This window comes from Chiloscyllium plagiosum, unplaced genomic scaffold (genome assembly GCF_037043375.1).
Source record: "Chiloscyllium plagiosum isolate Xiang-an unplaced genomic scaffold, Cpla_swu_hap1 HiC_scaffold_23, whole genome shotgun sequence".
Classification (NCBI taxonomy): domain Eukaryota; kingdom Metazoa; phylum Chordata; class Chondrichthyes; order Orectolobiformes; family Hemiscylliidae; genus Chiloscyllium; species Chiloscyllium plagiosum.
Window position 1 is genome coordinate 29757112 of NW_028270161.1, and position 12887 is coordinate 29769998.

General features: G+C 37.9%; 1 protein-coding gene across 1 annotated transcript in view; it reads left to right on the forward strand.

Annotated features, from left to right (window-relative positions):
• LOC122561724 (guanine nucleotide-binding protein G(i) subunit alpha-1) overlaps nt 1–12887 on the forward strand; it is a 47582-nt gene that overhangs the window by 13730 nt on the left and 20965 nt on the right. Inside the window, exons 2-3 of the mRNA XM_043713795.2 lie at nt 12122–12164; nt 12274–12415. Of these exons, the coding sequence (XP_043569730.1) occupies nt 12122–12164; nt 12274–12415 (185 nt within the window). The remainder of the gene's footprint in view (nt 1–12121; nt 12165–12273; nt 12416–12887) is intronic.

The window sequence follows — 12887 nt, forward strand, 5'->3', positions numbered from 1 at the left end:
TTAAATGTGATGTCTTTGCCTAATAGCTAGGTGTGTAGATTCTGTTTTTTTTTTTCAGGTCACTTGCAGAAAAGTGAAATTGTGCTAATATCTGCCAACTGTTCCAGCAGATTGACTTGAAGTAAATTTGTGCTTGGTTGCATAAGGAAAATAGCTTTTTTAATCCCATTGTTGATCATAGCTCTAAGGAAATAATTAACAGACAGAAACACTTGTTCAGGCAGTTGTGCTTGTGCACCCATTCTGTTTGATAAGCCCAAATTATGTTAAATTCAAGCTTTAAAAAAAAGTGCTAATGTTCAATTTGTACAGTGAGATATAGTGGTTGAAAAATGTTTGCTTTAGAGATGAGAGTGGTAACAATTCAGATAAGTTTCATTAAGGAACAGGACACTAGGTGGATATTTATTCATTTAATGTAGGATAATTGAAGCTCTTGTAAGAATTAACTTGAACCAAAATAAGACTTGGTAGAATACTATAAATAACTATTCATACACAACTATGTCTTTAAGCGACTGGTAGAAAGCTACATTAATTCCATGGGCTATTACCTAGAAGTAATTTCTGGTCTGAAACACAAAATGAAATTTATGTGTATTACAGATTTTTCGCTTTAATAATTCTTCTTCTTTTAAAATGATTTCTTGGCATTGTAGTTTTGACTACCTTCCTGACAAAGCATTTTTCTTTCTGTTTGCTGGCAGGGAAGGGCATTCTTGTTCGTGGACTTTTGTCACCAGATGCTGAGTATTGTTTTCTGAAATGCATAAAAATCTGAAACTCCATCAGAAATCACTGGAAAAAGTTAGCAGGTCTGGCAGCATCTGTGGAGAGAATGCTGAGTTAATGGTTTGGGTCCAGTGACCCTCCTTCAGAACTGATATAGCTAAGGAAAGATGGATATAAAAGCTAGAGAAGGGATCAGGGAAGGAGTAAACGATAGGTGGAATTAGAGCCCAGAAAGAGAGAAAAACAGTTGGACAGACAAAGGTCAGCTTGGGAGAATGAGTAATAGGGACCATTATTAACAACGGTGGGTTGTTTATGGTAGCAACCCATGTGATGACAAGACCTGGTGTATGAGGGTTGGGTTTGAGACATGGGAGAAGGTACTTAGATCCTAAAACTATTCAACTTGTTACTGAGACCTGAAGGCTGATGGCTTCCCAAGCGGAAAATGAAATGTTCTTCCAGCTTGCACTGAGCTTTGCTGGAACAATCATCAGGTGAAGGAGCGGCACTCCGAAAGCTCGTGCTTCCAATTAAACCTGTTGGACTCTCACCTGGTGTTGTGAGATTTTTAACTTTGTACACCCCAGTCCAACAACGGCATCTCCAAATCTTGGCCAGGCAACACAGGTCTGTTGAACTGGCAGGCAACTGGAAACTTCGGGCCATTTTTTTTGCAGACAGTATGTAGGTGTTCAGCAAGGCAGTCACCCAGTCTGCTTTTTCTCCCCAATGTAGAGGTGACCACATTATGAGCAGAAAACACATTTAAATGTATGTTGTCAAATATGCATATTAGACAGTTGTCATTTACATAAATGATTTGGATGTGAATATACGAGAAATGGTTAGTGAATTTGTGGTATAGTGGATAGTGAAGAAGGTTATCTAAGAGTATAACAGGACCTTTAATCAGATGGGCCAATGGGCTGAGAAGTGGTAGATGGAGTTTAATTTAGATAAGTGTGATGTGTTTTGGTAAGGCAATTCAGGGCCAGACATATGCCCTTAATGGTAGGGTCCTGGGGAGTGTTGCCAAACAAAGAGACATTGGGGTCCAGGTTCATAGCTCCTTGAAGGTAGAGTTGCAGGTGGACAGGATAATGAAAAAGGCATTTGATATCCATGTCTTTATTGATCAATGCATTAAGTTTAAGAGATGGGATGTCATGTTATGGTTGTACAGGCATTTGGTGAGTCTACTTTTGGGATACTTTGTGCAATTTTGGTCTCCCTGCTATAGGAAAGATGTTAAACTTGAAAGGTTTCAGAAAAGATTTACTACGATATTGCCAGGGTTGGTGGGTATGAGCTTTAGGGAGAGGCTGAATGGGCTGGGGCTATTTTCCCTGAAGCATCTGAGGCTGAGGGGTGATACTATAGAGGTTTATAAAATCATGAGGACGTGTTTAGGGTGAATAGCCAAAATCTTTTCTCAGGGTAGTGGAGTCTAAAACCAGAGGGCATATCTTTAAGATGTGCAGGGAAAGATATAAAAAGAACCGAAGAGGCAATTTTTTCACATGGAAGGTGGTGCACGTATGGGGAATGAGCTGCCAGACGGAGTAGTGGAGGCTGGTACAATTGCAACATTTAAAAGTCACATGGATGGAGGGGTTTACAGGATATGGCCCGAATGCTGGCAAATGAGACCAGATTAATTTAGGATGTCTGGTTGGTATTGAGTCGCACTGAAGGGTCTGTTTCTGTGCTGTGCAACTCTGACTCTATGACATCAAATACTATCATTTTTATTGCTGTTTTCTCTGCCAATTTTTTCTCATCCTTTCTGAAGACACTTAGAATGTTGTATCATAAATGTTGTTAATATCATGCATCTTGACAAAGGTGCTAATGAGGTTCATGATTGATACCACCATGGCTTTCACTCACTGGCTAAGCTCAATCTTTTTCTTAACCTGCATTTGCAAAAGATATGGGTTCAAAATGTTCTGCTCAAATGAACAAACATTTGAAGATGTATAAACATAACTGTATTCATTCCATGTGGACAATGAGCTAATAGCACAAGGAATGCAGTATCATAAAATGGCAGTGTTTGCTGACAACCACCATTGCTTGTAACTGCGCATGCACACAACTACATTATGTAGCATTCTGATGGCATCACAAACAATGCCACTGTGCACCTGCAGAAAAAAAGTGGAATTCAACAGGGGAGGCTGCAGGTGGGGCGTGTGGGTATGTGGGATTGAGGGGATGGGGCACAGCAGGCCACTCTTCTCCTGTGAAAGAATTTAAAAGAATAGTTGTAAATGAGCCAGTCTTTCCAGAGCACAGATACTTTCTCAGTATTACTCAATCAGTAATGGCTTGTTTATGGCATGGCAAACTCTTTGTCCTATCTCGAGAAAATCAAGAAAATGCATTGAATTAATTTGGAAAGGATAATTTTTAGTTAAGTATACACTTGAAGAAAAATTCATTTCGGTGAGCAGATTTGAAATTGTGCTTTCTCAACATTTGAGTTTTATTTAATTATTAGGTGTAAAATTGTGATTTTGTTACAAATATTTTGTGAAATATTGTCAGTAAACAACTTTAACGTTGCTATACATTTTTCATCTCTTGTGGGGTTTCTGCTTAAATGTTTTAATGATTTGAAAAATAAAATGATAATTGTAATAACTTATCAAATATTATTTCAAGGTTTAAAATTTGCTATTGTAAAACTTCTTTATTGTGTAAATAGCATAATATATTCAACTATTACAAAACATTTACACTAAGTACGTGATATTTTGAGCAACCTCTTGTGCTTAAATGAAAATGCTATTTTTAAAATTCAGGTCTAGAAACAAAATATCGTGTTCTAGTTTGACAATTGTGGATGAGCAGTGATCTTAGTTTAAACTATGGCCAACTACAAATTATATGTTGGAAATTTAGTAAACTTTGTAGTTTAGTCATATGTAAAGGTAATAAATAATGCAATATTCATTTGACTATTGTAATGACAAAATTGTAAGATTTATTTGAAAGATGACCTATGTTTATGTTTGTGAACAAGTGGGCACTTTCTAGAACTGTGTTTAAATATGAGATAATGAAGTAGCAAGACACCAGACCTGAAAAATGGTATTTTTGTAGTAAGATGAATGGAACCTTCATTTCATTACAAACCTGATTTCCGATGATATCCTATTGGCTGGTGTTTTCTTAACCTTTGACGAGTTCAAAGAGAGAGCTCGCCACCTGGATTTGCAAGTCCAGTAAAGGAACTTTTTCTTCCCCTTCTCAATCCCTTTTAATGTGAAGCTGTGGAATGTAAAGAGTGCTTATCTATTTGATTTTGACTGATTTTATTCACTATTTTGTTACAAAATGGTCATATTGTGTTGCCACTCTTTGATGCTACCTTGCCTCCACCAATGCCATTGCTACTATGAATCCTCACTGGACTGCGCCAGTGCAGATGTCACTGATTATGCTGGGTATGCACCACAAATCATGTTGAAGCACCCTAGAAATATGACACTATTGAACTAATATGCAATGTTCTTACCTAGTGCTTTTGGTTCCGTGTTTTGGACAAATCCATTCAAATGATGGGAGAGCCTTAAAACCATTTAGTTAATGGGATGGAAACCTATTAAAACTCAGTGCTTAAGTGCACGGCTAAGATTAGATTGGGCATTCAGTTTATTGTTTATTCAGTTCCCTTAATTATCTTGACTAGGTTATACAATAAGAGAGTTTTCCTAAGTATAAGCTCTCAGTTCCTTTATATTTATAGCCTACAGTTTTGGAATCTTCTGTCAGTTTTTTTCATTTTAAAATCACGTGTATTTATCACGACCAGAAGTCTGCCTTCTAAAATCATTGATATTAAGATAATTGTCTGAATAATGCAGATGAGAAGTTAAATGCAAATAAGATGGTTACTATTCGGAGAGGTGTAGTCAGTTTTCAGGAATGTTAAGAAATGAACCTGATGGGTTGAATCCTTGGATACTGAAAGAAATGGCTTAAAAAAAAGTGGATTACTGGTAGTCAATCTTCTAAAAGTCTCAGAGGATTTGGAAACTGTTGAAGTGACGCCTATAGTCAAAAAGGGAAGGAGACAAAAATACAAATAGTTACAAGTCCCCTAACTTAACATTTGTCATTGGGAAATTGTTGGAATGTATTCTAAAGGTTGTAATAGCGTAGCATTTAGAAGTGCATAATAAAGTCGACTTGACTTCGTGAAGGGCAAGATATGCCTGTGAAAGTTATTAGAATTCCTTGAAGTTGAAATCAGCTGCATAGATGTAATGTGTTTGGATTTCTAAAAGGTATTGCACACCAGGCTTTTTAATAAGATTCCATTGTGTTAGAAGTAGTATATCTGCGTATATAGAGCTAACTAATAGAAGATATTTGGGATGAAAGGGTCATTTTCAGGATGCAGCTTGTAATTGGAGTGCCACAGGAATCGGTGCTTGGGCCATACTTCTTTTTCTATATATGTGAATGACTTGGCTGAAGGGCATTAATATACTATTACCAAGTTTGCAGATGATTCAAATAAGTGGAAGGACAAGTGGTGAGGATGACAGAAGGAATCTGCAGAAGGATATAGGCAAGTTAGGTGGGTGGACAAAAACTTGGCAGATGGCATGTGATGTTAGACATCATCAAATTATGCACTGCACTTTAAGAAAGTGAGGACTGCAGATAATGGAGATCAGAGTCAAAGGTGTGGTACTGGTAAAGCACAGCAGGTCAGGCTGAGGAGCAGGAGATTCGCCGTTTTGAGCAGAAGTTCTTCATCAAGATTGATGCACATTTGCAGGAAGAATGGAGGAGCTAAGTATTGTTTAAATGGAGAAAACTACTGAAAGCTGTAGCACAGAGCTTTTGAGGGTCCTTGTGCATGAATTGCAAAAGCTGGCATTCAAGCTTTGCGAGTAATAGAGAATGTAAATAAACTGTTTGTTTCCATTCACTTCAACAGGAATGGATCACAAATAGGAAAGTCTTGCTAAAACTATAGAAGTCACTAATTAGATCACAGCTAGAGTACTGTGAGCAGATTTGGTCCCCTTATCGAAGGAAAATTGTACTGGCATTAAAGGAATTCCAGGGAAGGTTCACAAGGTTGATCCCAGGTATGGGGGGATTTCTTTTTAAGAGGAGAGGTATAAATAGCTTGGTCTAGTACTCATTAGAATTTAGAAGAATGAATGGCATCTTATTGAAACCTGTAAGGGTTTTAGAGGATTTACTGGAGTATATGCTGTGAGATGGTAAAACGAGAGGGCATAACTCCAGTGTAAGGGGTTTAAGACAGATGAGGAGGAATTTCTTCTCGAAGGATAGTGAATCTGTGGAATTCTTTATTCAAGGGAACAGTAGGGCTGTTTTTAAATATATCCAAGGCTGAAAAAGATTTTTAATCAGTAAGGGAATCTAGGGTTATGAGAAAAATTAGGAAAAATGGTGGTGATTATCAGATCAGCCCTGATCTCATTAACTGATGGAGCAGATGTGGCAGACAGAAAGACCTACTTCAGTTTCTACATCTTATGCTCTTCTAGAATAGAGTATATGTTTCATAGTGTTATTGCTCATTGATGTGATTATCCAAGTCTGATTTGTACTTAAAGAGACAAATATACAGTTCTGTCCCTTTGCTATAAATGCATTCAGTGCATCCACCATTTGCTTTTTTTATTTCTGATTTTCAACATCTCACCCATTGAGATGCTTTTAGGTTTTGTTTACCTCGGACACAACATAAATTAAGCTCATTTGTGAGAATCAATGAATGAATAGGTCTCCAAATCAATAATTCCACTCTGACATCATGCCATTTCAACCTGTACTGATGACCGTGTCATTCTCCAATAATTTACTTTTTAATTCCAGTGCTGTTTCAATTGAATACTTTTTTCAAGAAGTGATTAAGCAAAATATAATACAGTATCCAAATTGTTGTTGAGATAGCACTCAGTACTTGGGATGGTAATCTGCCCAGATTACATACTCAAGCTTTTCTCTTACGTTAAAGTCTGACTTTGTTCAAATAGTTTATCTTTAAGTATACTTCTAGAATTGGCTGGTATACTTCTAGAATTTTAAGAATTTTGAAGAAGGTATTCAGTTATATTCACTTTCTTTCCAAACACTGCAATTTTAAAGAAAATTTTATGACATGGGAATTTCTGCTTTGTCTTTTCCTACATTTCAGTTTTAGTACAATTTGGAGAGAATAATTATGTGCTTGGCAAAAACTAATGTTGTTAAGTTCTCAGCTCAATTATTAGATTGCCATTATAACCAATATTTATGTTAATATAAAGGCTTATTTGTATAAAAGGCCGTAGTATAGTTGCGAGGAGAAAATGTACTGTTTTAATTTATAGTTTTTTTTTAAAACATCCTTTTCATGCCTTGGACCAGGTACAGAATTTGAAAGTTTCAGTCTCTGATCTTTTGACTCCCTAGGGCTAGGACATTAAGTCAAACCTAATTTGAGATTTTCAAAATTGAGTGGACAGGACTGTGTAGATAGGGTGAAGTTGTTTCTGCTTGTAAAAGATCAAGAATGGGATGGCATATATTTAAAATGTGAAAAATAACTTTCACACAGCAAGTTTAAGACTGAGATGAGGAGGAATGTCTTCTGAGGGTTGCCATAGAGAGCTGTGGGGCACAATCCTTATGTATATTTAAGGCTGAGGTAGATTCTGGATGCAGGTTTGCTCACTGAGCTGGAAGGTTCATTTCCAGATGTTTCTTCACCCTACTATGTAACATCTTCAGTGGGCCTATGGGTGAAGCATTGCTGCTGATACCTGCTTTCTATTTATATGTTTGGGTTTCTTTGGGTTGGTGATGTCAGACAAAACATGTCCAGAAACCCGAGCCACTCTCCCCTACATCAAAGACATCTCGGAAATGACTGCCAAACTACTCGGACTCCTTAGCATCATGCTGGCCCACAAACCCACCAACACACCAAAACAGCAGCTAATGAACTTGAAAGACCCTATACAGACAACAAGCAAAACTAATGTCATTTACAAAATACCTTGCAAGAACTGTAATAAACACTTCATTAGAAAACAGGCAGAAAACTAGCCACCAGGATACATGAACATCAACTAGCCACAAAACACCATGACCCTCTCTCACTAGGATCTTCACTTACAGATGAGGAAGGACACCACTTCGATTGGGACAGCATGTCCACCCTAGGACAAGCCAAACAGAGAAACTCACAAGAATTCCTAGAAGCATAGTATTCCAACTGGAATACTATTAACAAACATATCGAGTTAGACCCCCATCTACTACCCCCTGAGGAAAAGAACAGGAAATGACATCACCAACTCAAAGAAACCCAAACATATAAATAGAAAGCAGGAATCAGCAGCAGTACTTTGCCCAGAGGCCCACTGAAGATGTTACCTAGTAGGGTGATGAAACTTCTGGAAATGAACCTTCCAACTCGGCGAGCAAACCTGCATCCAGACCTCAACCTGAGCTACAAATCTTCTCTAAGCCCGCTGAGGTAGATACTTGATCAGTAAGGGAATTAAGGGTTACGAGGGAAAAAGGCAGGGAGGGACATCTGCCATCCTTGTCTGATCTATTGTGCATTTTGACTTCAGATACATGAAAGTATGAGTGACCCTTAAATGCATGCTGAAACTTCCAAATGTGTCACTCAATGTATGAACAGCCAATTCAACTCAATTGGAAGCAGACACACCACCCAGCGTTGATCTGGGTAATGTGAACTGCAAAGACAAGTCCTGTACTGTTGATTGTACAAAGTTCTCCTAACTAACATCTGGGACCAAACTGAGGCTCCTGTCCCATTGGCTAATCAAAATAACAGTCTTGTTTTGTTTTTCTGTAAGTATAATTAACATCCTTAGGTATGTCCTGTCCCACCAAAGAGAGTTAACACTTTTTTTGAGTGGATTTTCTTTATATATCAGAACTGGGAACAAGTAGCAAGAGATGGTGGGTGATGATAATGGAAGCTGTTTGATAGGGTGCAAGATAGGAAAGATTGAATGACAGTTTTTCTTACAGGGCCAAAGGGAATGATAATGCAGCAGGACAAGAAACAAAAAGATCTGATGAGCAGATGTGCTGTTGTCTGTCTGAAAGAAAAAAAAACAAAAACTGAAATAAAATAGGTTTAAAATTGAACTCTTATCCAGAAGGATGGAAAGTGTCCAACTGAACAATGAAGTTTTGTTCCTCAAGCTATGTGGAGCTTCACTAGAACAGCAAAGGAGGCCAAGGACTGAGATCTCAGCATGAGAGCAACTTGGAAAATTAAAGTGACAGATCTCTGGAAGCTTGGAAACTTGGAATCATGCTTGTGGACTCTGCATAAGTATTCTACAGTGTGATCATCCAAACAGTGTTTGGTCTTAATGTAGAGAAATGTGAAAAGTGAATACAGTACAACAAATTGAAGTTTACAGCTGGAAGGAGTGTTTGTGCCTTGGAGAAAGTAAAAGGGCAGGTGTAATACTTTTAAAGTATTTGGGTGGAAGTCTCTAGGGTAAAGGATTTGGACGCTGCACCAAGACCTGGAAGGAGCAATCCATTTTTTTGGAATTCTGAAAGTGTAGGGGTTGATATGTTTGGTGGCATCACACCAAGATAGACTTTGCAGTGAGAAGCAAGGACATTCATCTCCGCGATAATTAAGCAAAAACAACCTTAAGTTTATTTATAAATTTAAACTCTTTGTAAACTGACTTAACTATATACTACAGATATGGGATGAATGTATAAACAACTCTTTAGATCAGTGGTTGGATGTAAGATATGGAAATAAGGGTAGATTGCTGATTGTTTGACAAAGTAAGCAATTCTGTGTCCTTGTTTTTGTGACTGCCCAGATAGAAGAGCTGTGTCTTTGCTCCTTTTTTTCACTGGATGTGAGCATCGTTGGCTGGGCCAGCACTTATTGCCCATCGCTAGTTGCCCTTGAGAGGATGGTGGTAAGTTGCCACCTTGAACTGCTGCAGTCCATGCAGTACATGTACACTCTAAGGAGGAAGCTCAGGATTTTAAATGAATGAACAGCAATATACTTCTAAGTCTGGATGGTGAATGATTTGGAGGGGAGTGTTGTAAATGGTGGAGTTCCCATGAATTTGCTGCCCTTGCCCTTTTAGATGGTAGTGGTCATGGGTTTGGAAGGTGCTGTCTAATGAATAGTGAATTTTTGGTAGTAAATTTTTTTTAGATGGTATACAGGTGCTACTGAGTGGTGTTGGTGGAGGTACTGAATGGCACCACATCCACAAATAGTCAAACAGGCTGCTTTAGGTTGGATGGTGTCCAAGTTTCTTGTGTTGTTGGACCTGTACTTTTCTAGGCAATTGGAATGTATTCCATCACACACCAGACTTGTGCCTTGTATATAGTGGACAAGTTTTGAAGAGACAAGAAGTGAGTTTGCTACTGCAAGATTCCTAGCCTTTGACCTGCTCTTGTAGCCAAAGTACTTCGATGACTAGTCCAGTTTAATTTCTGGTCAATGGTAACCCTCATGATGTTGATAGTAGGGGATTCAGTGGTGATGCCATTGAATGTCAATGAGCAATAGTTATATTCTGTCTTGCTGGAGATTGTCACTGTCATATGCATGTTATTTGTCAGTCCAAGTCTTGCTACATTTGGGCATGGACTACTTCAGTTTTTTCTTCTTCTTCTAATAGTTTCTATTAAACTGGGTTAGAAAAGATTGAAATACAGTATCGTAAATAATTGAATTTTCAGTTTTACAGAGACAATCCAAATGATGGGCCATTACATTTAATGCTTCCTCGTGGGCTTGGTGTCCTTGTTGCTGAAAACATTTCACACTCCAATATTGTACACAGGTTTTAATTATTTTTAAGTTTTGCTTTATTAAAACATAACTATGGTAGAAAACATTTTTATGTGCTTATTGCAAATGTCCCTGCTTTTGTTTCTGTCATGGGGATTAATGTATCAGAGTTCTTTAATTAATCCGTAATGATCATGGTTGCTCCTATCCCTAATTCAAGAGACACTTTCTTTTGAATGTATTGCAGTTATATGATGCCTTTATGACCTTATAGTATCTCAAATACTTAACAGCGAAGTAAGAACTGTTTAAAGTGTTGTCATTATGATCATACATGAAATAAACCACTAAGTGCTCAGCAAACCCCACAAACAGCAGAGTATATTGCCTGATCTTAAGTGATTGTTGTGGGATATATATTGACCAAAAGACTAGGGAGACCTCCAAGCTCCCCTGAACTACAGACGGACCTCGATTATCTCAATATCAATCATCCGAAGGAGATCTTGAGGACCCGATAGAAACATTACATCAAAGACGAGTTTCTAACACTCGCGCGCTCTCTCTCTCCTCCCACACACACTTTCCCTGGACTTCTACACAGGTGTGTCAGATAATCTCTACACCATTGTCCTGTAGAGGGCAAAGGTGGAACCTGTCAAAAGGTTGTGTGTGTACGCATGTGCTATTTGGATTCTCTTTTCTCCGCCGCCGCCTCCCCCCTCCAAAACGCAGCAGCGGTGGCGGCGGCAGCAGTAGCAGTCTTGTTGTTGGTTTCCAGTCCAGCTGCTCTGGAAAGTTGGGGGCAGATGGGAGGCCGTGTTAGACAGGGGTTGGGGGGAAGAGGTCTGTGTTGAACAGGTGTAGGGAGAGGGTGGGGTGGGGGCAGACGGGGAAGCGGTCTTAGACGGGGTTGGAGGTGGGCGGGGGCTCATATTAAATTGATTAACCAAATAATCCATTATCCACATAGTGTCCGCCCATCTCGTTCGGAAAATCGAGGTTCCTCTGAAGTAGTACCACTAGATCTTTTATACCCCTTTCCCCCTACTCTCAAGAACACCTCAGCTTAAGATATTGCAGCAGTCTTTCAATATTGCACTTGTCTGTTAGTCAAGATTTTGTGCTGTACTGTTTTAAAGTAGAACCTGAATGTAGAACCTCCTGACTTATGATAGTGCTAGCTGCAAAAAGTCGATTTGAATTATATAAAAGTGTGTCAGCAATAGTGTTTATTATAGGATAAACATACAAATATTTTTGAAATCTATGACTCTTTACTGTTTGCTTTTTATTTGATGTTGATGTAAATCTTTGTAAATTGTACTCAGTAAAACTTTATACTGAGTACTTTTTTAAATTGTAATCTTTTCCTAATTTGATACTTGTTCATTCACCTTAGGACCTGAGTTTACTTATAAATTTACCATGATGATATAAGATTTGAACAACTTGCCTGGTGTTTATTCACTTACATTCTTACAATTCAAAACTTGTGGTGCAAACATTGGGGGTAGGAAACAAATTGATTACCTTCAGTTGTATATTAACTTCATGTATTCCTATCTTTTATAGGTGCAGGGGAGTCTGGCAAAAGTACCATTGTTAAACAGATGAAGTAAGTATACAATTTATCTGCTGGGCAAGTTGGTGAAAAGTTGTCCAGTTTTCCTTCTGTTCAGAGACTTTTTCTCATTGTAAACTTTACATTATGTTTTTGTCGATAGGATTATACATGAAGCTGGTTATTCAGAAGAAGAATGCAAGCAATACAAAGCTGTTGTCTACAGCAACACCATTCAGTCTATTATTGCAATTATTCGAGCAATGGGAAGATTGAAGATAGACTTTGGTGATCCTGCAAGAGCAGTAAGTAGCAAAAAGCAATTGACTTTGTGATATCTATCTCAATACTAATCTTAAATAGAATAATGCTTCCTTTTTGGTACGAAGAAAGGAAATGCGCAAGTAAATCTTGGTCCAAACTTGCAAACTTAATGTTTATTTAATCCAATGTTACAGCAAAAAGAAAACAAAATGCATTCATTGATCATTTCAATTCACTTTTAAACTGTTCTGTGTTTAAAGACAAAATATTCTTGATGCTGGAAATCTGAAACAAACACCATGCTGAAGAAACTCAGCAGATCTGGTAGACAGAAATAACATTGCCATTTCAAATCCAGTACAAGTTCTTTAGAACTGCATTTCTCCAGCACAGTCTGTTTGATTTGTGCTTGCTGTTTTTTTTCCCAAAATAAAACCAATTTGTGTGAATTTTTTTATTTTGGAGAAACTGAAACACTGCATGTTACTAATGAAGTTTTGTTTTTATTCATGG